The sequence below is a fragment of the Abramis brama genome, assembly GCF_963993115.1.
Source record: "Abramis brama genome assembly, chromosome: 8".
NCBI classification, from domain to species: domain Eukaryota; kingdom Metazoa; phylum Chordata; class Actinopteri; order Cypriniformes; family Leuciscidae; genus Abramis; species Abramis brama.
This window is the reverse complement of record NC_139970.1, coordinates 19749389-19775094: the sequence shown is the minus strand read 5'-3', so window position 1 is coordinate 19775094 and position 25706 is coordinate 19749389. Positions and strand designations below refer to the sequence as shown.

The following is a 25706-nucleotide window of genomic DNA, read 5'->3' as shown; positions in this document are numbered from 1 at the left end:
TCTTTGGTTGATTACAGCCCTAGATATCATATGTATCACAACACTGAGAGCAAGTGAAGCATCTAACAATCACTTGCCTTAAGTTTTTGATGATTTGTTATGGTTTGTTAAGAGAGGAGCAATGAAAATAATTGAAAATTGTCACTGTTTAAAAATGTATCTCATGTTCAAGATCAGCGTGGCCCTTGGGCCTGACATTGGAAGTCAGGAGCCCCCTGCTGTCCATTACCAAAATCCTCAATACTCTGTTACACTTTACAGTTTAGACCTCAAAGTAAACATTGATGTATTGTTCTTTATATTTGGAAATATTCAGAAATGCTTTTTATATTTTGTGTTCTCTTGCTTAGATTATTATTATTTTTTTTAGATCTGTTATGTGCAGAATCATATTTTCCATAACTGGCCAATATTTTTTTCACAAGTGCAAGTTATCCATCAGTTCTCCCATGGGGCATCTCAGGACCTACATTTAGGTAAGACACTACAGGTGTGAAGGATTAATGGATTTCTAGCTCCAGTGCATCCCAATTTCTAGGCCAGAGCCAAGAAATTGAGCCTAGCGTTTCCATTTTCATGTGCTGCAGATGGAGAAAAGAATTCATGGGTTCTGGTTGAGAATGTAACCTGGAAAGTTTGGAAAGAGAATTTGGAAATCCATCCACACTGCACTGACCATGCAAAACATTAGAGAATGCTTATCCCCGTCTATGCTTTTGTTTATCCCATATGTGATTACCAAGAGTTAATGAGCTCTGAATAACATTTTGTTATTTTGTTAATGAGCTCTGAACAACGGGAAGCAGGGAATCGATAATGCCTCCTTTGCTGCAGGGGGTAGAGACGCAGAGAGGTTTAATAGCTACTGAAGTTGTTAAACGCAATGCATTTTCCCTGTGACAGCCAATGAAATTGGAGTAGGCTACCATTCAGCTTTCATGAAAAGTGTTACATTTTACCTGCTTCCTTTCCATTGTGTTCCATTGTGTGTAAGTGAATGTGTGTGAATTCCAGGCAGGTTCAGTGGAGAACTGTTAAAGCAGGTTAGGCAAGTGTTGAAATGAGACTCCTCATTCAGATTTAATCTGTTCATCCACAGCAAAACGTTCAGCTTGGGATAATGAACAGTAGAGATGGATCAGCGTAGTGGGAGTGACTTGTTCTTAATTTGTGAAATGATTTGGAGTTATGATTACATTAGTATTCCTCCATAATCTGTGAAAGAAAGATTACAGGAGGATCTTCGAAGAGGAAGGTCATGAATATACGGCAGTGACCTTCTAAGTTAATTCTGCATTGGGAATTAATTCCCACTGAAAGGCCACAGGGGACCTCTTATTGGTGGTTGTCACGGATACCTGCACTCAAACCCTCCCTCCATCCTGTTGAGCTCAAAACCTGTCACTCTTTGAAGATCAGAGGATCTCGCTAAAGAACTGTCAGCGTACCCTCACACACACACTTCCTCTTGGCACCGAGTTCCAGAACTCACACCTACCATCATTCCACTTGCATCTCACGAGAGTTGTGCTTTGAATTGGCATTTCCTAATAAACCATTCCATCAAGAGAACAAAAAAGTGCAAAGGATGTAGCTCTGTGGTGCTAATAGCTCTATTTGTTTTTGGGTATCCCAAACCAGCCCAATGCAGCAACATTAGCTTGACTGAAAAGGCCTATCCTTTTAGTAAAAGTTGCTTGGCTGGTGCATATACTTTTGAATGGCTGTCAATGGAGAAAGATGCTTTGAAAGATGTGCCCATATTGGTGCAGTTACAGCATCAAACCTTGATTCCTTGGATTCTCCATATGTTTGTCTAACCAGTGGCAGATATTTAAGTTAAACATAACTTGAGTTGGTTAGTGTCTTTCGTTATTGACTTTTGCTTTGTCTGCTGTGGATTCCACAAAAGGATGCATCAAGGGTGCATAGTGACCTCAAATAGGTTCATGAGAAGCTTTAAGAACCATAAATTGACAAATGGGACACCCTAGGGTCTCATGGACTTCAAAGAGTAAAGTTCAGCATTTGAACAACCAACTGTGTTTACATTAAAACCACATTAAGACATTTTGACCAAGAAATGCTAATTCCTTTGTCTAATCCTGTTGGGGGTTCTATCCATTGATATATATAGAGAACTAGATTGCTCATGATGTCATAAAAAGTGAAGCAACCGAGCCACCATATTGGTATTTTGCCATATTGCCTCACATTCTATTGAATTAATAGGAAATCATCTGATTTTAATGAGACAACGTTACCTAACGAGTCTGCGTTTTTATATCTGAAGGAAGGCTATACATTCTTACAAGGCAAACATCTTAAACGTTTAAAGTCGGGAATTTTCCCTGCTTATTAAACGTTACATTCATCTTCATTATACAGTAGTGAAAATCAGATCAGCTGACGGACAGGACACCTCAACATTTGTATAACAATTGTCGAAATGATTCTGTGATTATATTCACTGTGGTTATGTAAATAATATGTTATATAACTTGATTGTATTTGTACAGTAACTGTAAATGATTCAATGGTGTTTATGTATTTAAGGACATTTCCAAACATTTATACTGTCGTTTCGAGCAAGATGATGCATGGTAAACCTTAGATCTGAAAACAATTCAGTGCAATATAGTAATAGGGAATTGTCTTAAATATTATTTTGAATATTTAATGTATATTCGAATCAGTTTCTGCTAATAATCCCAGATTTGTTCATGCTTAATATTTCCAGCATAATTACGTACATAAAGAAATCTGTTTCCGTTACATGTGTCAGCAGTGTGCAGTAGACACACCCAAATCTTATCGATTTCTATATATCGCTAATCCTGCCCGAAAAGACCATAAACATTACAGATAATGTTAGAAGTATCAATTAATGTGCATTGTGCATACATATCTTAAAAACTATTCATGTGTGAATAATCCGTGGAAAATGGGGTTATTTTGGGTCAATGTTTTGGCTATAAGTCAATGATGCCCTCTGTCGGTAGGGAATAGTAAGATGGCCGCTCGCACTCTTCCAGTGGCTTCACCGCCTGTTAGCAGTTTAGAACGCAATGAGCAATCCAGTCATTTATATAGATCAGTGGTTCTATCACCTTCTAAAATATCAACACTGCATTATGTGGATGTAGTGCTACGATAGGAACAGTCTCCCTGTCTAAAACATTCTTAATGTGCAACATTGTATTTCCTTAGAGGCAGGACTCAATGAATGGCAAATGGAGCCTGCAGGTTTACTGTGGGGTAAGTTCCAAGCTAATCACATAGATGGGGATTTAATTGAATGAAGAGATATTTGGGTAATATTGTGGTATGGAGCTTAATGCACAGCATAATGGAAGGGGGAACACCATTATTGCAGCATTGATGGTTGGATGATTTTGCCTCTTAAGAAGTCATTTTTATATTGGACCGAAGACATAAACCGAAGGTGTAAAGGTTAAGGAGAAAGTGGTGATTGCTTTCCGGAAATGTGAGTTGATGGACGGTTATTTTGCCAACTTGTAAAAGCAGAAATTAGGGCTTTGTGGGTCTACAGTTGTGTGAGTGCCTTTGTGGAATGGTGTAAGAATACTGTCTGGCTGTGTTAAAATTAATGTGTTGGAACAGCCATGAGGGAGTTTTTGTTTTTGTATTACTTGCAGTAGTATGGTGTGCCATGTTTTTGTCACTTGAGATGGACTAAATCAGCTCTTTAAATCTCTACTCAAATCAACACCTTCATCCTTCTTTGGGACTTTTGAAAAGATGTTTCACATTGCTTCACCTCAAAGACTGCTTGCACTCAGTTTTCATAGATTTTTTCTGTCTTCATTCTCCTCCTTTTTTTAAGCCTTCTCAGGCGTTCCTCTCACGTATTTGTCACTGGTAGTGGGACGTGCTTCTATTTCTAGATTTCCCAAAAGGTCTCTGTTCTGTTTGTGTTGCAGTGTTCATTCCCTGTCAGCCCGAGCCTCAGAAGCACACAGTCTCAGAGTTCCAGCATAGGGGGAAGTTTCTGCTCCCTTTGAACTGGAAGATTGACTTTTAACTTTTCTTGTTTGCAGTCCAGGTCACTCCCCCATCGTAGAGATTCGAATGCTGTTACTGCTCCAGACTGCAAGTCACTGTTTAGAGCACTGATGCCAACTGACACTTTGCTAGGCCCCATGTTAAAAATGTTACTGACCAATCCTATCTTAGCAACTATTCCTATCCATTATATTATCAGACAAGCTTTTGCTTAAAATCTAAGGATCTGCACGTTTGGATAGTTTAAAGTTTAAACAGACTTTTCCTGAAATTATCGTCAAATATTGTCATTACTGGGGCATGTATAAAATTTATGCAAGGAACTGAGTTCTGTGTAACCCTTATTCCGAAATGAACATGTATAGCGTGAGCATCAATAAGAACAAATACATTTGCTTAAATTTTAATTCACGTTAATAACTTTGTATCATGATTGATCATTGTTCTTACTTCAGTGTAGTCAGGTGCTCAAGCCCATCCCTACCTTCTAGACTGCAAAGGATTGATATATCTTACTTTAAAGTCCTGTTAGTTCTTACCTCAGAATTGACAGAGGTATTTCCAGGTTAATGTGCAGTGTGGTGTGAGACTGACATTCCTAAGGGAATTACCTGTTAAGTGTACTTCAGTGGTCAAGGACCCAGGAGTTGAGGACTAATGGAAAATGGGGCTTCTTTTTTTGTCTTCACGCATATCTGTTAGTGCCTAGGCTTGCGACTCGCGTGCAAGAGATGTTTGTGTGTATGTGTATGTGCAGGCACGCATGAATGCATTTGTGAAAGCTTTGCAGTTCATTTGATAGGCTCCTAGAGAATTGTGACAGACATCAAATGTTCTCTGTCATTCTGTGCATCATTACTTGCCAAACTGATTTCTCTTTCTCCTGTCAACTCACGTCAGGATGAGTTTGCTTAGAGATTTTTCTCATCCTCCCCTTGCACCTTTCCCTGTCTTATCAGTATGAAGCAGCTCCGGCATACTGCCCCTATTGCCTGGGAGGCCCATTTCGCTTTAGTTGCTCACAGACAGCTGGGGTTTGGAGTGTGCAAGGAGTTACCAGGCCTCAGCTCAATTTCCACATCTCAGTACGTACTACGTACTAGTACTAGTGTTGTCAGAAATATTGATACTTTGATATGCATCAATACTGAAATATCTTAAACTGTTCCAATACTCCTTTTCTGCAGTATCGATACACCAATACCAGCTATGCGTTCTCGCTCTCTCTTCTCTCCGACGGTGACACACACCCATCTCTTCTTATTCATTTGACTCATTTGTTCTGGTTGAATAGTGCTCAACTATTATGGTATGTGTTGTACGTGTCTACATGGGATCAGTAGAGGAGGCAGTGGCAGATGTCCTCTGTTACCTGGGAACAAGTGAGAGGGCTTATTTTTGGCTGCCTGTCAAGACACTGAGATGCAAACCGGGGTCCTTCTTTGAATACAACAGGGTCCCTGTCTATTTCACTGGCATTTAGAGAATGAATGTATTGACATACGAAATGCTCATTATAAAAACCAAACAACAACATTTTTAAATCATAAGGCTTTTTCTCGTTTTGTCACCAAAACATGCACAAGACATTGAATACGCAGCCAGAATGCTGGTAAATGTGTTTATATGCAGAGCAAAATTGGAAATTGGGCAAAGACCTGTGTGAGCTGATCTGGTTTTGCTAAAACAGTTTTTGACCTGTATCATATAAAAGAACACTAGATTTTAACGTTACACATCACCAGGTTATTAATAGGGACGAGTCACTGGTTTGACTCTAAACAATGATAAAATTCCCGACATTTAGTATTACCGTTTTTATATTTTAATTGTCATGAAAACCGTATTTGAAATGTGTGCCAGTGTGTGTATCAGTACTTTTTGTATATTTCCAGCACATTTTAACAATACCATGATAATATTGATAACCGTGATAATTTTGGTCACTATAATTGTGATTTGAAATTTTCATACCGTTTCAACACTAGTTATTAAGCCTTATCTGTACAAGATTTTTTTCTTTTTTGTGATCGTGATGAACGTGTTTGTTTTTAGGATCTGTGCTCAAACCATTGTCTGTTTTAGGTTACTTGTTCCTTTGTTAGATAATCAGATCATAGTAATCCCATTTCTCTTTAAAGCTGAATTTGAAAGTCTTCAATCCTTAATCGCTCTTTTCTTCCATGGTTCCCAATGCACCCCCAGGACTCAAGTGTTTACTTTCCTCCTTGGCCTTTATCACAGCCTGCTCTGTCAGATCACTAGTCTTAGTAGATCAGCTTCTATTTGCTCAGAAGTGGTGGTAATTTTTTATAGTAGGAGAAAATGTAATGCTTCAAGACATCAGGGAACTTCAGGGTACTTGGCAGTCTGTGGTTAGAGAGTAGAAAAGGGAATTGTAAGGAATTTAAAGGAGAAGTCTGTGATTTCTGCACCAGTCATATCACCAACGTATTGGCAAATACGTTTTGTCCCATTTGGCATTTAAAGGTGCAGTAATTGATTTTTGAAAAATGCTGTTGAATGTGGATCATACCAAGCACCACAACAAGCTTGTAGCCAATAAGCAGGAAGGGGGTGTGTCCACTCATGATGGGAGAGCAGAGAGAGTGAGCCAATCAGCAGAAGGGGGCATGTCCACTCAGAATGGGGAAGGAGAGTGAGCTGAGCAAGAGGGAGATTTGAAGAAAAGAGAGATGGCTGAGAGAGAGACATTACAAAAGAGAAAAGCTCTGAGGAATATCACTGTAAAAAGGAGGGGATATGATCAGGCAATGATTTAAAATATCAACAGTGTTCAACAACGATTTTGAAAAATCACATACTGTACCTTTAAAGCAATACATTTTCTGTCTTTGTGACCGATTCATTCGAAAGAACCATTCAATATGTGTCTTTCAGGTCACTGAATCCAAGTACATTGCAATAAAAAGGCATGTTGTCTGTTTATTGTCAAATCATTGATCTGTATAGACTCAAATGAATCAGTAGTTTTTTTTTTTTTTTGATTCTCACTTCCTTACTTTTCTGCCTCTTTCTATTCCTCTCAGGACTGGGAAAAACGAAAAGGAAGACCAGTGCTCGTGATCCATCTCCCACACCCAGCACAGAGGCAGAATACCCATCCAATGGCAGCACAGGAGGGGGTGGAGGGGGCGGGGCCGAGCGGATCTATGACCTGAACATTCCCGCAGTGGTGAAGTTCTCTTACGCAGCTGAGCGTGAAGACGAACTCAACCTTGTTAAAGGGGAGAGGGTGGTGGTCATGGAGAAGTGCAGTGACGGCTGGTGGAGGGGTAGCTATGCCGGCCGTGTTGGTTGGTTTCCATCCAACTATGTCCAAGAGGAGGTGGGATACGCAGACAATGACGGGGTCTTTGGGGACACTTTGGGGGGCTTCCGGTCTTTGAAGGTTGGGCAAGGTGCGGCGATGGCCAACGGCCGGCCAGGAGGCTCCGGGAGCTCTGTTCTGCATGTGGTCCAAACTCTGTACCCCTTCAGCTCAGTTACAGAGGAGGAACTGAACTTTGAGAAGGGCGAGACTATGGAGGTTATGGAAAAGCCAGAGAATGATCCAGAGTGGTGGAGGTGTAAAAACAGCCGCGGCGTGGTCGGCCTTGTGCCCAAGAACTATGTGGTAGTGCTCAATGATGGGCCAGTGGCGAAGGTCTTAGGGTCAAGTCATGGCTCGCCTCACATCAGTCACATGGTGCCCTCACGTACAGGAAAATTTGCTGGAAAAGATTGGTATTATGGTAGCGTGACACGGCATCAAGCAGAGTGTGCGCTTAATGAGAGAGGAGCGGAAGGGGACTTTCTGATACGGGACAGTGAGTCATCGGTAAGTTAAACTGATTTTGAACAGTTCACTTACATCTATATGCCAAACTACCTGTTGCAAACAACCTTTCACGTAGTAATGTAGTCTTATTTAGGTATGTAATTTATGGGAAACCAAACTAGCCAGCTGAACCGCACAGTGTTAACCAATTATTTGTGCGACGCACAGGATAGTGGATCTTGCACAACCCACTGACTGAATTGTGTGACGACAGATCTATTTGGACAGTGCTAAATAAACCGTGAAACTTGCACAACTTATTTGAATTCCTCAATGGAATTCAAATAAGTTGCATGGTTATGTGCATTGTACACAATTTGACTATGGGAAGTCAAAATCTCAGTGACTTTAACTACCCATAGTCAAATTGTGTAGGGGTGGACAGTCTGACCAAAATCTTACACTTAACCTCCAATCGCTCCCCTGGCACCGCAATGAATGGCTGCCCACTGCTTCGGGTGTGTGTCCACGAGTATGTGTGTTCACTACTCAACGCTCCTAATGTGTGCACTAACTTGGATGGGTTAAATGCAGAGGACAAATTCCGAGTTTGGATTACCATACTTGGCCTTGATGTCATGTCACAATAAATATACACACCTGTGGCCACATGTCATTTGAACTCTATAGTAATGCACCAAGTTGCAAATCTTGGCAACCATAAGTCTACACCAGATGTGAGTGGATCGTAGCAACATGAAAATCAAAAAATCCTTTACTGCGACACATTTTCAATATATGCCATAGTTTTCTGCATGTGACATTTTAAAAACCATGCCATGGTATATATACAGTATAGCAAAATATCCACTGGTTGGCCTCATGTCCCTCAGTTATTTCTTTTTTTATTTGATTAATTCTGTTGCTTTGTGCCTTAAAAAAATAGTAATTTGTCATTTGGAAATTATTAAAATGAAAAATTGCATTTCACATTAAAAAAGCTAGTCGTCAGCTTTTCAGTGATCAGTGATTTAGGAAGGAAAGAACTTAGAAACCACAAGGAATAATTAAAGATGTTTTTTATTATTATTAATTTCATTAAAGAAATCTTAGATCAAATTCTGGTGCCCATGAATGCTACATTCTATTTTGGCTGTTATGTGGCCTTATTTAAATCAATGCTGCCATCTGGTGTTAGGCATGGAGGAGCAGCAACAACAATGTCCCATTCATTTCTCTCTCCGTATCTCTGTCCGTTGTTTTCCAGCCCAGTGATTTCTCCATTTCTCTGAAGGCTGTGGGGAAGAACAAGCACTTCAAGGTGCAGCTTCAGGACGGAGTGTACTGCATCGGCCAGCGGCGTTTTAGCAGTATGGAAGAGCTCGTTGAGCACTACAAGAAAGCGCCCATCTTCACCAGTGAGCAAGGAGACAAACTCTACCTTGTCAAGCCCCTTGCCTGAATCTGGCACTGTTTTAACGGACGTTACCTCTTCCCCCGTGCACCTCTGTTTCCTTCTTCTCTATCTTTTCTTTTCTCTTCCTGCACACTCCTCTGACTTTACTGAACCCTTGACTGAGGGGATGAAGATCTACTCCTTTACCAACCAACTTCAAGGACTTCTAACTCTACATCGCCTCCACGCTAGTAGGGAGCAGTAGCAACTTTATCATTCTTTTTAAAAGAGATGTCCATCCTTGATATATGCGTCCTGTTTAGTTTTTTAAAAGTGATTTACAGCCACCTTGGAGATTTTAGCTGAGACAGACAAAATGCCATCCTCACTAAGCAACATCTGTAGAACTCTCTTTGGACAGCTGTTCTTTTGCTCTTCCTGTTGCTGGTAGAATCCACAACCTCAACCCACATTATATTGGTTTACATATCTCTGCCTGAAAGAGCAGTACAGTATGTACAATTGTAGCTTTTGTACTGAATTATCAGAGGAGAATAGATTCATGTGCATGTCTTAACCTTGATCCTTCAGAGCAGATGGCCATGTGAAGAATGAGGAGTGCGATTTGGTTCCCAACTGAAGATTTGTTTCCATTCATAGAGCTCATACGAAGACCACGCAACATTCCTGCGTGTTCACACTGGTTGAATCCAAATCCGATCCAATAGTTGGAATGACAGTCCGATTTCGCCCTGAAATAAAGCGGTGCTGTCCCATCCTCCGAGCCTTTACAGACACTGTTTTTGCATCTACAGTCCGTCCAGCATTCATGAAGGCAGTGTTTGGACTTCTCTGCTCCTACAATGCGAACATACACAGCTTTCCAGGTATTTCTCTTGGATCCGAGTCACTTCAGGGTTTCTTCAGAATCAGGGTACTTCATAAAGGGAGATAAATGCCGCAGTTACGACAGGCGTCAAAAGAGACCGGGATGAAACGAGATTGTAGCTTCTAAGAGAGTTTTTGAATGTGTGTCCTTTCAACCAAATGTGCCACCCACTTCCAGTTCTGCTACTGTTGATGTCTTATTGCACCTCACCAACACGTCTTCTCTGCTCTCAGTAACACATAGTTGATTGTGAACACTAATTCAAGAGTAATAAAACAAAAAATATGATTTTATTTCTGTACTTTTATCTGTTTACCAATAAGCGTGTTGGTCAAGGGGTTTTCAGATTTTTAAAAAAAAATCTTTTTGTCTGAATGTTATTGAGCAATGTTATTTAATTCCTCTTTCCACTGTATGTACATATATATATTAAAAGAAAAAGATATGGTGCATATATGAATCGTTTAGATCCAGCATTATGGTACTGTATTGAGGACAGTGTGGTGAGAATTGAAATACTTTTGTTCAATAAAAGTTTTGCAGAATAACGTAAAAGGACCTTCTGCGATGTTGCCTGTGCTTTCTTTTCTCATTTTTCCAGCAATCTGATTTCTGTGGTGCAGGGAATAAATGTATCAGTGCATCACACCTGCTGATTGACATTTTAAGAAAACAAATATCACACAGTTTAAAAATCTGCATGTGTGCAGTTCACCAGTAGATGTCACTATTAGACAGCTCTAGAGTAAAGCAGAAAAATAAAACAAACAATGTACCTTCCCAGTCTTTTCAGACCGTATGCCCGTTTGCATCCTTTTAGACCCATTTCCTCTATCTTTGACAATAATGTCAAGCGCCTGACGTACTGAAGGTCCTGTGACGTTTGTTGTAACTGACGTTTGTAGTAGGCTACTGTTAAACTTTGATGATATGTGACAAGGGCCACTTGTGCTTTTAGGGGGCATGTATAGTTCACCTACAAAGGAAAATGCTTTCATCATTGACATTTACACCCTCATGTTATTCCAAATATGACTTTCTTCTGTTAAACAAAAGAAGATATTTTGAGAAAGGTCTCATTTGTTTTTTGTTTTGTTTTTTCGTTTTTTTCTTCGTCTTTCATCGATGTCACTGGGCATTGAAATGGTTTGGTTACCAACAATCTTCAAAATATCTTATTTTATGCTCACAACAGAAGAAAGAAACTCATACAGGTTTGGAACAACATGAGGGTGAGTAGGCCTAAATGATGACATTAGGGTGAACTATCCCTTTAACCTATTTTTCCGAAATCTCTACACGTGAACTAAAATGTTTCATTTGTTTATTTGACAAGTAATCTTGTATTGTACTGTGATAATGAGCAGTGATGACATCACACACTTGTAATATCTAGGTACTTTTCTGCATTTGTAAACTCTACACAAACGATATAACAAATCAAATTGATAACAAAAGAACAAACAAAAATCTACTGCATAATCTTTCAGATGGGCCTAACACATATCAACAGAAAATGTATTTATCTGTAGTAATATCATGAATGCTCAATTTATAAAAGCAAAATTAAACCATTTATATTATATGTTATTCTGTAGCCTAGGCCATCCGTTCTCTGATAGTGGACTCTTTGCAAATCTCTGGCATCACATGAATACACAAAACAAAGAAATATATATATATATATATATATATATATATATATATATATATATATATATATATATATATATATATATAAATATAAGCTAGTGACTGGAGATTGAGTACCATTAGTACAGTGATGGGATCAAATGTTAATACTATGGTATATCTTGCCTGATCGTGGAATTAATGTACCATGGTACTCTGATTCATGTCCAAAACACCATGGTAATAATACCATGGTACATTTTGGTACTTTTATGTTTATGACAATGTGTATAATGTGAGTCTATATTTTTGGAAACACACATGGTAATAAAAAAAAATGTTTATTGCATGTGCCACCTTGGTGAATTTAAAAAAAAACACACACAGAAAGATGTACAAAATTATACTGACATTGTATATTTTGCACGAGTTCTTCCCAAGTGCTCCATATTTATAGCCAATTCCAGTGACGTCACACTAACAAATGTCTAAATATTTGTGATGTCACATATAAAGCTGAATTCGCTCTTGAGCTCTGAGTTTCTCTTAACTCCACTCCAGTTAAATTAGTTCAGATATAGGAGGGATTTCGAATATTGTCTCCAATATATGGTCTCTAGAACCACTACTCTTGAGGAATCACTGTAGATCTCCGGCATCACATAAATGCACAAAACTTAGAAATATATGAAGAGTTCAGATGCAAAAGCCTCTAAGTGCCATCTGAAATGTTCTTCTAGAATGATCATTTTTATCAAGCTCGTATATTTAAGTTCAGTTATTTCACTTAAATGACAATTAATAGGTCATTTTCATTGGCTTTTAAGTGAAATTACTGAACTTAAATATACAAGCTTGATAAAAATGATCATTCTAGAAGAAAATTTCAGATGGCACTTAGAGGCTTTTGCATCTGAACTCTTCATATAGGCTACTAATATGAATATAAGCTACAGTGACCAGATATTGAGTACAGTGATGGTAGAACTTTTGCCAAGCGTGTCAGAGGTTCATGGTTCTAATCCGCACTTGTATAGGTTTTTTTTTTTTCTCTCTCTCTCTCTTCAAAACCGAATATGTTCATCAGTGGTTGTATATCAAGCAGAGACACATTTGGTAACATAATTAAGGTAGTTTAACCTTTTTTTTTCTTCTTCTTCTTCTTCTTCTTTTTTACACAAGCAACATACACATCTCTGCTACAAATGAACACACAACAAGTTTTTTCTAGAACCTACCATTTTTGTACAGTTGCACTGAAAGTGACAGAAGTGCAAATGTTACAACTTACCCCATATGCAGGGTTAATTGTAAAATATGAGTATTGTTATTTATCCCATGTTGCATAAATACGAGTCTTTCTGATGCAGTTCTACTGAACAAACCTGAACATATTGTCCTGGAAAACAAACAATCTGGAGTGACTATCAGAGATCCTTTACTTAAACATGCCATATCTCACTACTAACCAAATTATAAAAAAAATTAAAAATAATATAAAAAAAAATATATATATATTAAAAATAATATAAAAGGTTCTTTGAAAGGTTCTTTAAAAGGTTCTTTGGGGAACTAGAAATAGTTTTTCTATGGCATCGCTACAAAAAAAAACTCTTTTGGAAACTTTATTTTTAAGAGTGTAAAGCCAGAATTTTCCTCATGACATTCTCATTTAAACCACATTACCTTGTCTTGCACTTCAATTTCATCCAGTCCCTATAGCTAAACACAACGTTGCATCCAAGCAGAGCGTATCTTTAGTTCCATCAGAAACACAACAAGCATTTATGCTCAGCAGAGGTGAGCAACTGACAGCTGTGTGGAACCACAATATACAGTGAGGAAAATAAGTATTTGAACACCCTGCTATTTTGCAAGTTCTCCCACTTAGAAATCATGGAGGGGTCTGAAATTGTCATCGTAGGTGCATGTCCACTGTGAGAGACATAATCTAAAAAAAAAAAAATCCAGAAATCACAATGTATGATTTTTTAACTATTTATTTGTATGATACAGCTGCAAATAAGTATTTGAACACCTGAGAAAACCAATGTTAATATTTAGTACAGTAGCCTTTGTTTGCAATTACAGAGGTCAAACGTTTCCTGTAGTTTTTCACCAGGTTTGCACACACTGCAGGAGGGATTTTGGCCCACTCCTCCACACAGATCTTCTCTAGATCAGTCAGGTTTCTGGGCTGTCGCTGAGAAACACGGAGTTTGAGCTCCCTCCAAAGATTCTCTATTGGGTTTAGGTCTGGAGACTGGCTAGGCCACGCCAGAACCTTAATATGCTTCTTACAGAGCCACTCCTTGGTTATCCTGGCTGTGTGCTTCGGGTCATTGTCATGTTGGAAGACCCAGCCTCGACCCATTTTCAATGCTCTAACTGAGGGAAGGAGGTTGTTCCCCAAAATCTCGCAATACATGGCCCCGGTCATCCTCTCCTTAATACAGTGCTGTCGCCCTGTCCCATGTGCAGAAAAACACCCCCAAAGCATGATGCTACCACCCCCATGCTTCACAGTAGGGATGGTGTTCTTGGGATGGTACTCATCATTCTTCTTCCTCCAAACACGTTTAGTGGAATTATGACCAAAAAGTTCTATTTTGGTCTCATCTGACCACATGACTTTCTCCCATGACTCTTCTGGATCATCCAAATGGTCATTGGCAAACTTAAGACGGGCCTTGACATGTGCTGGTTTAAGCAGGGGAACCTTCCGTGCCATGCATGATTTCAAACCATGACGTCTTAATGTATTACCAACATTAACCTTGGAAACGGTGGTCCCAGCTCTTTTCAGGTCATTGACCAGCTCCTCCCGTGTAGTTCTGGGCTGATTTCTCACCTTTCTTAGGATCATTGAGACCCCACGAGGTGAGATCTTGCATGGAGCCCCAGTCCGAGGGAGATTGACAGTCATGTTTAGCTTCTTCCATTTTCTAATGATTGCTCCAACAGTGGACCTTTTTTCACCAAGCTGCTTGGCAATTTCCCCGTAGCCCTTTCCAGCCTTGTGGAGGTGTACAATTTTGTCTCTAGTGTCTTTGGACAGCTCTTTGGTCTTGGCCATGTTAGTAGTTGGATTCTTACTGATTGTATGGGGTGGACAGGTGTCTTTATGCAGCTAACGACCTCAAACAGGTGCATCTAATTTAGGATAATAAATGGAGTGGAGGTGGACATTTTAAAGGCAGACTAACAGGTCTTTGAGGGTCAGAATTCTAGCTGATATACAGGTGTTCAAATACTTATTTTCAGCTGTATCATACAAATAAATAGCTAAAAAATCATATATTGTGATTTCTGGATTTTTTTTTTTTAGATTATGTCTCTCACAGTGGACATGCACCTACGATGACAATTTCAGACCCCTCCATGATTTCCAAGTGGGAGAACTTTCAAAATAGCTGGGTGTTAAATACTTATTTTCCTCACTGTATATCAAGTGTGAGTGTATATGCTGGTGACACACATCTTCTTACCAGGCAAGTCTTCAGGATGTTTTCTGACTTTTCCCTTATAAACAAAGGTAGAGCTCTGAGAGTTGTAGCCTTTCTTTGAGCAAGCACATTGGAGTTTCTGTGTCTGAAAGACAGAAAACAAATATGGAACAAGTTCTGCATGTTATATCCAAAGAGAAGCATGGGAATTACCTTGAAAAGGAGATGGCAAAATTCAGCCTTTAACCAGAGAGATATGACCACATGCAAAATAATTACCTGATGATTAAGTTGGTCTAGGAGGATCTTCATCTCATTGTATACGCTCCACCACTTGTTTTGTACAATTAGATGTGTATTCATCTAACGAAGAGAAAAAGGTGCTCTTCGGATTCGTTTGTGTGATCCTGTAATACTCAGCACAGACCCTGGAAAAAAAAAAACATTGTTAAAACAGTAAGAATTGTTTCACGTTAATTCAGTTCTACTAACTAACAATGATAAACTCACCTGATCTTTCAAAAACAGGCCACTGTTTTAGCACATCAGAGGTTATTGTCGCTGTACTGATGTTCTTTAGTCTAAAAGGGACAAATACAACAGAACAAAGATTCATATTAAACCAAAAAAATCAGTTACAGTAGGTTCATTTACATTTAGTAAAAATACTACAGAAATGGAATGATCAAATGTGAAAAAGAATTAATGCATATTGCATAGGCTTCACTATTAATTTTTTTCGATTTTGTCTTTTGTTGATTAACAGGAAGGACACTGACAACGGCAGATAAAATATTTTCACTTTAAACATTATTTAATATACAATGCAAACATGCGTATTTTTAACATAACATTTGTTTTGCATTTAGGCCTATATATTTTTTTTTTCCTCTAAATTGTATTATATTGAATTATATTGCACTACTGTAGAATGCCTGAGCCTCAACCTAAGCATGTACAAATTGTCACTGACATTTGTATAACAAATGAACTTGAAATTGAATTTAAATTGAATAGAGTATGTCACTTTAAGAGCTATTGCGCAGATCTAATACTGAAACATCTGGATTTCACAACATTGTTTGTTCACTTAAGCCAACTGTGCGTGCGTAACGTGAATACTACACACAGTGGGGTTTTTGAAATAATTGTGTGTGTATTTCACTATTAATTAGCAAATAAATTTACTTGCATGGTGTCAAAACACTCTTTGTCCAGTATCTTCTCGAAATCTTATCAAAACTTTCCACAAATCGGCGGGAGACTGTCTTCTGGCAGCGAGAGAAAAATAGTGGAAACACAACCTGCTTGACCCTGACTAACTATGTAAAAGGTCTGTTACATTTAACCCCGCGTTAGGTTGTGCCCCGCGTTCCCCTACAACAGGGCTAAAGGCTTAAGAAAATGAGCTTTTCACTGCTCCCATAATGCACGATTGTAGAAAATCTATATATGTTTGTATTGAACATTGATGGAGCAACAGATTTTGTGTGAAAATAAATCTTATAAATTAATAAATCCACACACGGGATAAAACCATGCAGCATGGGGCAAAAAGCACGAATCATTCATACAAATACTTCATCTAAAATAATATGTTTTTAATGATCTCTAAGTTAATATTGTTCAAAACAATCACTTGAGCAAAGTTTGTACTATTTTCTGTTCAATAAATATACTGTCATTAAAATATAAAATATGCTATTTCTTGTGTTATAGCCTATATGTATGGATGGATATTCTGTAGTGAAAATCGCTTTTAGGCCACTGATTACCACTTGATGCCCTGAATTTGGCTCACTGTCGCACCGTCCTGTAATAGAACATAACAATTAAAAAAAAAAAAAAGTTTTCAAACCTATTTTGTGGATAAGATGTCATCTAACATTATGAATATTCTTTTGTTTTCTTTTAGATTTTCAAGGTTGGATCATAACCATATAAAAAAAAAAGTATCCACAGTCCTCATTCACATGAACTGTTTGTACAGATGTGTGATTGGCGAGGTTTTCTCTTTGGATGATTTGTCAGACAGGATGATCGTTGTGCTGATGAATGCAGGGAAGATGTGAAGGTAGTTCAGTCTCTGTCTCTCTGTCTGTGCTGATGACTTATGGGTTTTCACTCCCACACCTGAAATCTGTCGTGTAAATACAATCTTGTATAAACATGAATGACATTGTGACCATTAAATGTACCACTGATCCTTCTTTCTTCTACTTCTGCTTGGCTATTTCTTCGGTCGGTGCAATCAAAAACAGTCCTCACCGCTGAAGTAACATGGACATGTTGTGTCTGGCTCGGAATAAGAACGTGGCGTCTTTTCTTGCTGTTATTTGCTGTTCAGTAGCAGAACCCTGATTTGAGAAGAACAGACGCAAACTCAGTCATTAGAGTTTAGGCTCACTCGTACAGGTCTTTCTCTGCTTCTTGCTTCTAGGTAAGTTTCCTCTCATGGTTCTGACAGCATTATTTTGAAAACTATTTCTATTCAGCAAGATTGATAACCAAAAATTACAGTAAAGATGTTAATTATCACTTAGTTCAAATAAATGTTGTATTATTTAACTGAAAAAACAGTTATGCATTTTAGAGTTCACTTAGTTTTTATCATGTTTCTGCTGAATGAACACTTAAAGTTTTTTTCGAGGAAATTTCATGCAAAAATAAAGATGCAATGCAAATCAAAGCATTGTTGTGACCAACTTCAAACTGATTCATCCATCCATAAACTTAGTTTCTCATAGTCTTTGTCGAACCTTTCTTGTGCCAATTCTACTTAAACAGTTCAATGAAGCTCCCAGATGAGTCCTTTTAGCTTTCTTTAAAGAAAGAAACTGAATAGCCTTCACCTGTCTAAAGAATAATAGACTGGAGACCTTACAAAAAGTAGTATTGAAAAGGGTTTTTTGGGGGAAACCAAAATAGGACTTTAGAAATGTACAAATGCTATGTAGAAATGATCAAAACTTCAGGAAATTACAGTTTATTGCAATTTTCACACTTTGTTAGAACAAAAATGTACTAAGCGTATTTTCAAATCGCACTTAAAATGATTTTGTAAGGGTGACACAATATGCAATGAGTAATGACTGCGAAAAATGGAGCTTTCACTTATTTTGTACTGTATTTTTCAACTAAAAACTTTACGTTTCTTCAGAAACTTAAATTCCAAACTTCTAAATGACTGTGTATTGAAATCACAGAGCTGCATTAAGCCTGTTTGACTGATAAGAGCTTATTAATGTCATTATGTGATATCATAAACCTATGAAATAGCACTTTTGCAATCATTCTCTCCCATGATCTGTTCAGCGGCACACAGGGGGACGTGATGTCTCATATCCGTATATTTGTGCTCCTCTGCACCTTCCTGATGATTTTCTTCTGTGCAGCAGGTAAGATCTCATGTCTCCCATCTGCAGATGTGATTAACCATTCTTAAGTATTTATTTGATGCATTACTTATTTAGTCTGTTCCAGCTTTAGCCAGATCCATTAACACCACCGGACTAAACAATCCAAACATTTGGCCAGCAATTCTGGCTCAAAGCATTATGGGAGTTAATTACACAGGCCTTTTGCCAATAAAAAGTTTAAAACTAAATGTGGAAGCAACTAAATGTTATGTAAGAGTGCTATATCAGTCGAATCAGGACATTCTGTTCTTCACTATGTTGAAATGGTTGGTCAGTTGAAGGTTATTCCAATAAGGTTATTGCAGCAGTCTTAAATATTTGAGATTCTCTCATTGATAAGAAATGATGACTTCTCTCATTGTGTGTGTGTGTGCGTGCGTGTGTGTGTTTAGAGCTATAAAAGAAACATACAGTATTTGCGTTAAATATGTAAGGGTTTCTTCAGTTTTGAAAACTTTAAGCCCTGTGGACTTAATAATAAATAATACATTTAAAAAAAGCATTATTTGGGACAGAATAATTTGTTGACGCCACAACGGAAGGACGGTTGTTTGTGTAAAATTGATCGGAATAATTTTCACGCGATAAATAATGAAATAGTTTATTTCACTTAAATTTGCATGATTTAACAAAAAAAAAAAAAAAAAAATATTTGGATTCACTTTATTTTGATGGTCCCTTTAACACATTCTGTTGCTGTAACCTTGCGCATATAACTCTCATTAGAGTGTTAGTAGAGTATAAGTAGACTGGTAGGGTTAGGGTTAGAATAAGTCAACATGTACTTGCAAAGTCACTTATAGTTAGAATAATTTCTGTTGGAGGAGCATCAAAATCAAGAGTTATCAGATATTAAGCAGACAGTACACTAATACTCTAACAAGAGTTAGTTGACATGTAGTTGCACATTTACTTATAGTCAACAGAATGTTCAAAAGGGACCATCAAAATGAAGTGTTACCTAATGATGGACTTTCATCAAATGTCTGGGACTAAGACATTTTGAAAAATAAAAAATGAACATAAATGTGCCTGAAGTAGAGGATATACCCTTGTTGTTTCTGTCTGGAAGGTGTTCCAGCTCACACGGAGATCCGGGTGAAGAGGAGTCTACCGTACTGGAACCTGTGGTCCTCTGATTTCTACGGATGGGTGGACGAGTTGCGATCTCAGAGTGGATATGACACGCCGCTGGGCTTGGCCAGAAACTACTGGGCTCACTTTCCCATTGCTGGTTTTCTAGGTTACGGAAGCACCCCAGGGCAAGAAGACCATCAAGTGCTGGAAGTTGAAGACTTAAAATAACATGCCATTGTCTTTTCCCACTGGGCTTCCTCTGTGAAAAGTTTCCCCTCCATTAGATGTCTGGGTTATACTGTCTCTATTACATGTCTTTTCCTTATGGAGCATCCCCTTGCGGCCTTACTCTCACATTTGAATCATTTTTACAGGTTTTTCTCTTGCTCACCCTTCAGAGATGTTTAATGTAAGCACAACATTAAGCTCATTTTTGCAAATCAGTACAGAAATAAATGCACTTTGCGAAAGACATTTGTATTTATTTTGCCAGAGTTTTAGAGCCCAAACTGTTTTATAATTACATTATTAATGTGTTATGATCAGGGCTTTTACATTAACACCCGCCAACCCGCCAAATGCGGGTGGATTTCAGCAGTGGTGTGTAATGCAGTCACTACTAGCCTCTTTGGTGGGCTGAATTTCATCTATAATATATACATTTTTCAATTGCAGTCTTTTAAAAAGGCATCTGAAATAATAAACTAAGTGCGATGTAGTGTTGTCATAACTATAGATTTTTTCGAGACATATCCATAATGAAATATCTGAAATGCTTCCAATACTCATTTTCTGCAGAATAGATAGACGATACCAGCTGTGCTTTCACTCTCTCTCATAATCTCTCAGACAGCGAGTTGACACACAAACCCGCCTCTCCTCAATCACGATTTTCATTTGCTCCGGATGAATATTGTTGGTGTTACAGGGCTTGAATTTTGTCATGGGATTGCGCATATTGCTCTTAATTTGACTCATCCCTGCAGATTTTTTGCTCACACACAAAGTGCCCACACATAAAGCCGCCTCTCAGTACTAAATTGAGTTCTTTTTCACTTCTTATTGTGCTTAAACAGTCAAATACACACAAAATAAGTATTCACGTGAACACAGTCAGTTATGTTTTAAGTGAATGTAAATAGTTGAGAAAGAAAATGCATGTGCAACAGTATAATGGGTCTGTGCATCAGATCTTAAAGTGACAGCAGCCTAAAATACTTGCTGACAAATTATGAGAGAATATTAAAAAATATCTAAATGGCAGTTTTTCCCCATGGTATCAATGTCAAAATTGTGGCTAATGAAAATGCTGAGTGGATAGTAACTTTAGAAAACCGCTAGCCTCAGTGGCTGGTGAGCGAAGAAGTTATTATCAAGCCCTAGTTATGATGATATAATAATATTCTCAAAATTAGTCATGCTTTGACACCAGTGACATACAAATTACAATAAATATACTGTAGCAAATTATCTCAAAGGGAAATATGAATAATTAAGCATAACTCGTTATAATTAATTATAAATATCTGGATCAGTTGTAAGAATCAGATTGAAGTAGCAGAATTAACATTACAATCAATTAGCCTGTTCGTCTAGCGAACACTCTTTAATAATGAATTTTATAATTACTCGTTCAAATTAAGTACCTACTCAAGAGAGTATGCGATTTCGGACGCAGCCAAAGAATAGAGGCAGGGTCACTAAGATATTGCCCTTTTAACTCCTGCAGAGGACACACCTCTCAAGTTTGGCTTGACCAATGAAAAAGGTGTAATTTCAAGCGGGACAAAGTTTATTTGTTTGGAAGCTGACTCATTTGGATAATCAGAGTGGGTTTGCAAATTTGTGTGCCATTAAACTCTGCCCAACTCAGCCCAATTTTCGTGAAATTAAGATGGGACCACTTTGAAATGAACATGATATGATATAAGGTTATATAAACTAGTAGTTCAATCATAAAGCATGCATAAACAGGTATACAATACAAAAGGTAATGTAAAATACAGTAATAATACACACAATGTCCTGGGATGCATGTTCATTCATAGAAAGGTTTGTCTTTTTATGGGCATTATGAGTCTGATCCAATAGGGAATGCAGTTGTGATATAAACTAAACATGAAAAACATTTTCCAACCATTTTCTTTTACCTTTCATGTTTTCAAGCTTTCATCTATAACTGAAATTTATTAAGATCTGAGTTTATATGTCCACAAAAATATAATCATACAATCATGAAAGGGTAAATGCTGAAAGACAATACTAAAAGATTTAAAATGTCAAACACACAGCCCTTTAAAGATGTTTTTAAATATGATTCTTCTTCAGATGATTTGCCATCACTGCTGTGATACAAATTGTTTTCTCACAAGCCTGAAGTCTAAAATTGTGATTTACTCCCATGCTGAGGGAAAAGCTCAGTTGCAGAGTAATTGAATGGCATTAATGTTACATGGTGTGTTCTGTTGACTGATTTACTTGTCACGTCTCTTCATGTTCTTTTATGGCGTCCTATACAGCTCCATGATTCTAGGTTTAATTTTCTCATCAGGCTCCGTTATCTGTCATGAACATCCGGCTCAGAGGGCTTTCAGTGAGTCATCGTCCAATCACTTTCTCACCGTTTGATCATCTACTGCGAAATGTCATAATTTTAATTGAATATTCCTGAGGTTAAGAAGGACATGATGACACAATTTTCACTTTTGAGCTGACTATTAGCTGGTTTGCCCTCACTCAAGTACTTTGATGTGTTATAATTATATGCAGCACAAATTTTCCTCCAGAATAGTCATATTGTCCCTTTTTCTCACATTTATTTTTTATGTTTATTGTAAGTACAACATTAAGCACATTTTGGTTACACTATTGCAAGTTGTCCTTGTTACAGAGTAATTATGAATTTAAAGGGTTATTCAACCTACAATGAAAATTATCCCATAATTTACTCAACCTCAAGCCATCCCAGTAGTATATTACTTTCTTCTTTCGGCCAGAACTCTACTCGCGTACGGAAGCCAGTGTTTCTAGTATGTAAAGTTTTAAATATGGATATTTTTCTTACAAAAATGCCTTTATTAACCCCCTGGAGCAGTATGGATTACTTTTATGATGGATAGATGCACTTTTTTGGGCTTCAGTATCTGTTTCTATTCACTCCCATTAAAGCTTTGGAAGAGCCAATATATATTTTTAATATAACTCAGATTGTGTTAGGCTGAAAGAAGAAAGTCATATACACCTAGGATGGATTGAGGGTGAGTAAACTATGGGATAATTTTCATTTTTGGTGAGTAATATTAATTAACATCGGGTACTTATAGGGTTATGATTTGGTTTAGGGTTAGTTGTTTGTAATTATGCACAATTTATAGTTATTACTAAAGCAAGCACATGCAACATCTAACAAGGACACTGTAAAATAAAGTGTTACCCACATTTTGTAAATCAATGATTCAAAATGTAAGCACAGCAGTAAATACATTTTGTGAAAAGATATTTGGATTTATTTTACCAGGGTTTTGGAGCCTACACTGTTTCATTATCACATTATTAGTGTGTTATGATGATATTACAAAGTAGACAATAAGCTTCCCCTTATGTGGTGGTGGTTTTGGCATGAACAGCACAGATGTGACTGTTATTTGAAATATGTGAAATATCCTCAGTATCTCACATTGCTTCACACTGATTTGTCTTTTCCACTTTTTGCCCAGTTGCTCAGAAACACTGTTTCATTATTATTTAGTGAAAGTAGAATACCTTTTATAAATTTTTGGACATTTCACAGGACAAACAATCAAAACAGTTTCTGCTTGATGCTTTTCCTCTTTCCATCACACTCAAACATTTGCTCTGTCACTCTTTTTAACCCGTGATGCATGACATTCAAAAGAGTATACAGATCTTTTAAATGTATTTCTGTATGGATGAGGACCTTTAACCCATTCCCAGTATTCAATATGACTTTCTTCTTAATGTCATTGTGTTTTTTTTATTGATGATGACTCAAATTCAACATGAATATGCTGTGGACTTTTTTGCTTTTGAGTGACTATCTTCTTGTATTCAATCTTGTAATGCCTAATAGCCAATGCAAATCTCTGGTAAATACTACTGACGACTGACGACTACTGATAATTATTGCAGGAAAGTCAATAATGAATACATTTCCTTCAAGTTTTGCATTATGTAAAATAAGGCAGCCATGCCTGCCAGAGGGGAATGGTGAAAAATGGAACATTCACAGCATGGACCGCATTCTCATGAAATGTGGTCCATGCTGTGAACTGCATGGAAATTCTATTTGTGAAATAAAAAACATTACTTTTCCTTCCAGGCTGTGTTTCCTTTTATTAGAGTGATGCAGCTCTGAAAGTCGCTAAGTTCTGCATGCACAAGAATATTTAAAGCAAAAGAGTTTCTCAAAAGAGTGCAATGCAGTTGGTAAATTTTACATTTCTAAAATTCATTTTCAGCAGTGTAACAATCCTGTGATATTATACACAATGTTTCATAAGAAACATCACTGCAAAGTGAAAATAAACTACCCGGCTGCACTAAAAGGCTGGTCTCTAAAGACATGCAGAGTGCTAGAAAGAAGACAATAGCTTTGGGAAGAAACAAATGATATAAAAAAAAAACCACAGAGACAACACTCCAGATAATTATCACAATCTAAGCTTCAACCACTTGTCTTTAATTAAAAGAGGATTGGAATGAAATTTCTAACAGTGATTCATCAGGTACACAATATAGTACTCTAGAAATCCATGCATATTCACAATCACTAATCTGAGCGCTTAAATAGACAACAACTCCACTATGCAGAACATAAACTCTTCACTGCATCAAACTCATCATCAGGAATCACAGTGCTATTATGAATATGATGTTTTTTGCATAATCACAAAATATACCTTGCTTTACCTTCCAGTAATCCACAATAAATCAAAGGAGCCATCTTTTTCCCCCGCACCTAAACACAACAGATGAATCTCAGGATCTGGTAGTCTGATACATGTCCTTCACATACTGGTGATCCGTTTTATTAACGTTACTGGAATTACTTTTTGTTATTCTTTCTTTTGGCTGAACCATGTCAGAACTTTCAGCCAAATTTCTGGAACGTTCCCTGTTAGCTGTGTGGGTAAATGCATGTGCCCAGTTTCTGTTATCAAGGAACACCATGGGGAGTGTCTTAAATTAATAAAGTGGACAGGGACATGAGTCATGACATCCCTCTGCTGATACTCCCTGATACTCTCATGCAAGCCCATATAATCCTGTAGTCAGAAAAATGCTCTAACAAGGTGTCTCGGATTTCCTCGGTCACAGCTAACAACCAGCAAATTAGTGTGAGCTTGTACTTCTCCTCCTTCACCCTCTGGGTTTGTAGACTTAGCCTTCTGACTACAAATTGCCATTGCCTGTTTCCAGGCCCATAGGGGGTCGGCTTGACGAAAGGGGCCAACTTCACCTCCACAATCTGAAACAAACAATTCCTACAACTCTGTTCAGTCCAAACAACTCCAAACCACATGCATCTGATTAATACAGATCACAGTCTGAATGAACTGATGCAAAACTCATTTTTGATCTGTGCATGATTCAAATTTTGATTCATTTTGCACAAAGTTGAAGTAAGTTGTGGATAAAGCAAAGATTATTGGATTCAGTGTGTTACTTGCTGTTTCTTTGTGAAAGTTACAAGCAATTTCTGAGTGAAAATTGTTTAAACTAATCATTCAAAGTAGATCCTACACCATTTTTTCAAATCCTAAAAGCCAGTGAACCGTGAGGGTTTGGTCATTTAAAGCTTTTGGCAACAGTTACCTAAACTCAAAATGATTCAAGATGAGAAGGCTTAAAGAAGTCAAACTTAAAAAAAGTTAATCAGAGTTGTCCTAAGACAAGAACGGGTATTGTATGTATAACTTTGATGAAAGGTTTTGATCCACTTCAAATGTTGACTACTATAGAATCAATGGCTGCAACTCCATTGAATGTGGAAAACCACTCGCGCTGCACATGTGCATTC

General features: G+C 37.7%; 1 protein-coding gene across 1 annotated transcript in view; it reads left to right on the top strand.

The window, feature by feature from the left end:
* Window positions 1-10650, top strand: part of nck2a (NCK adaptor protein 2a) — a 63773-nt gene extending 53123 nt beyond the window's left edge. The window contains exons 3-4 of the mRNA XM_084121604.1: window positions 7077-7867; window positions 9075-10650. Coding sequence (XP_083977730.1) covers window positions 7077-7867; window positions 9075-9269 — 986 coding nt within the window. The 3' untranslated portion in view covers window positions 9270-10650. The remainder of the gene's footprint in view (window positions 1-7076; window positions 7868-9074) is intronic.
* Window positions 10651-25706: the final 15056 nt, after the last annotated feature.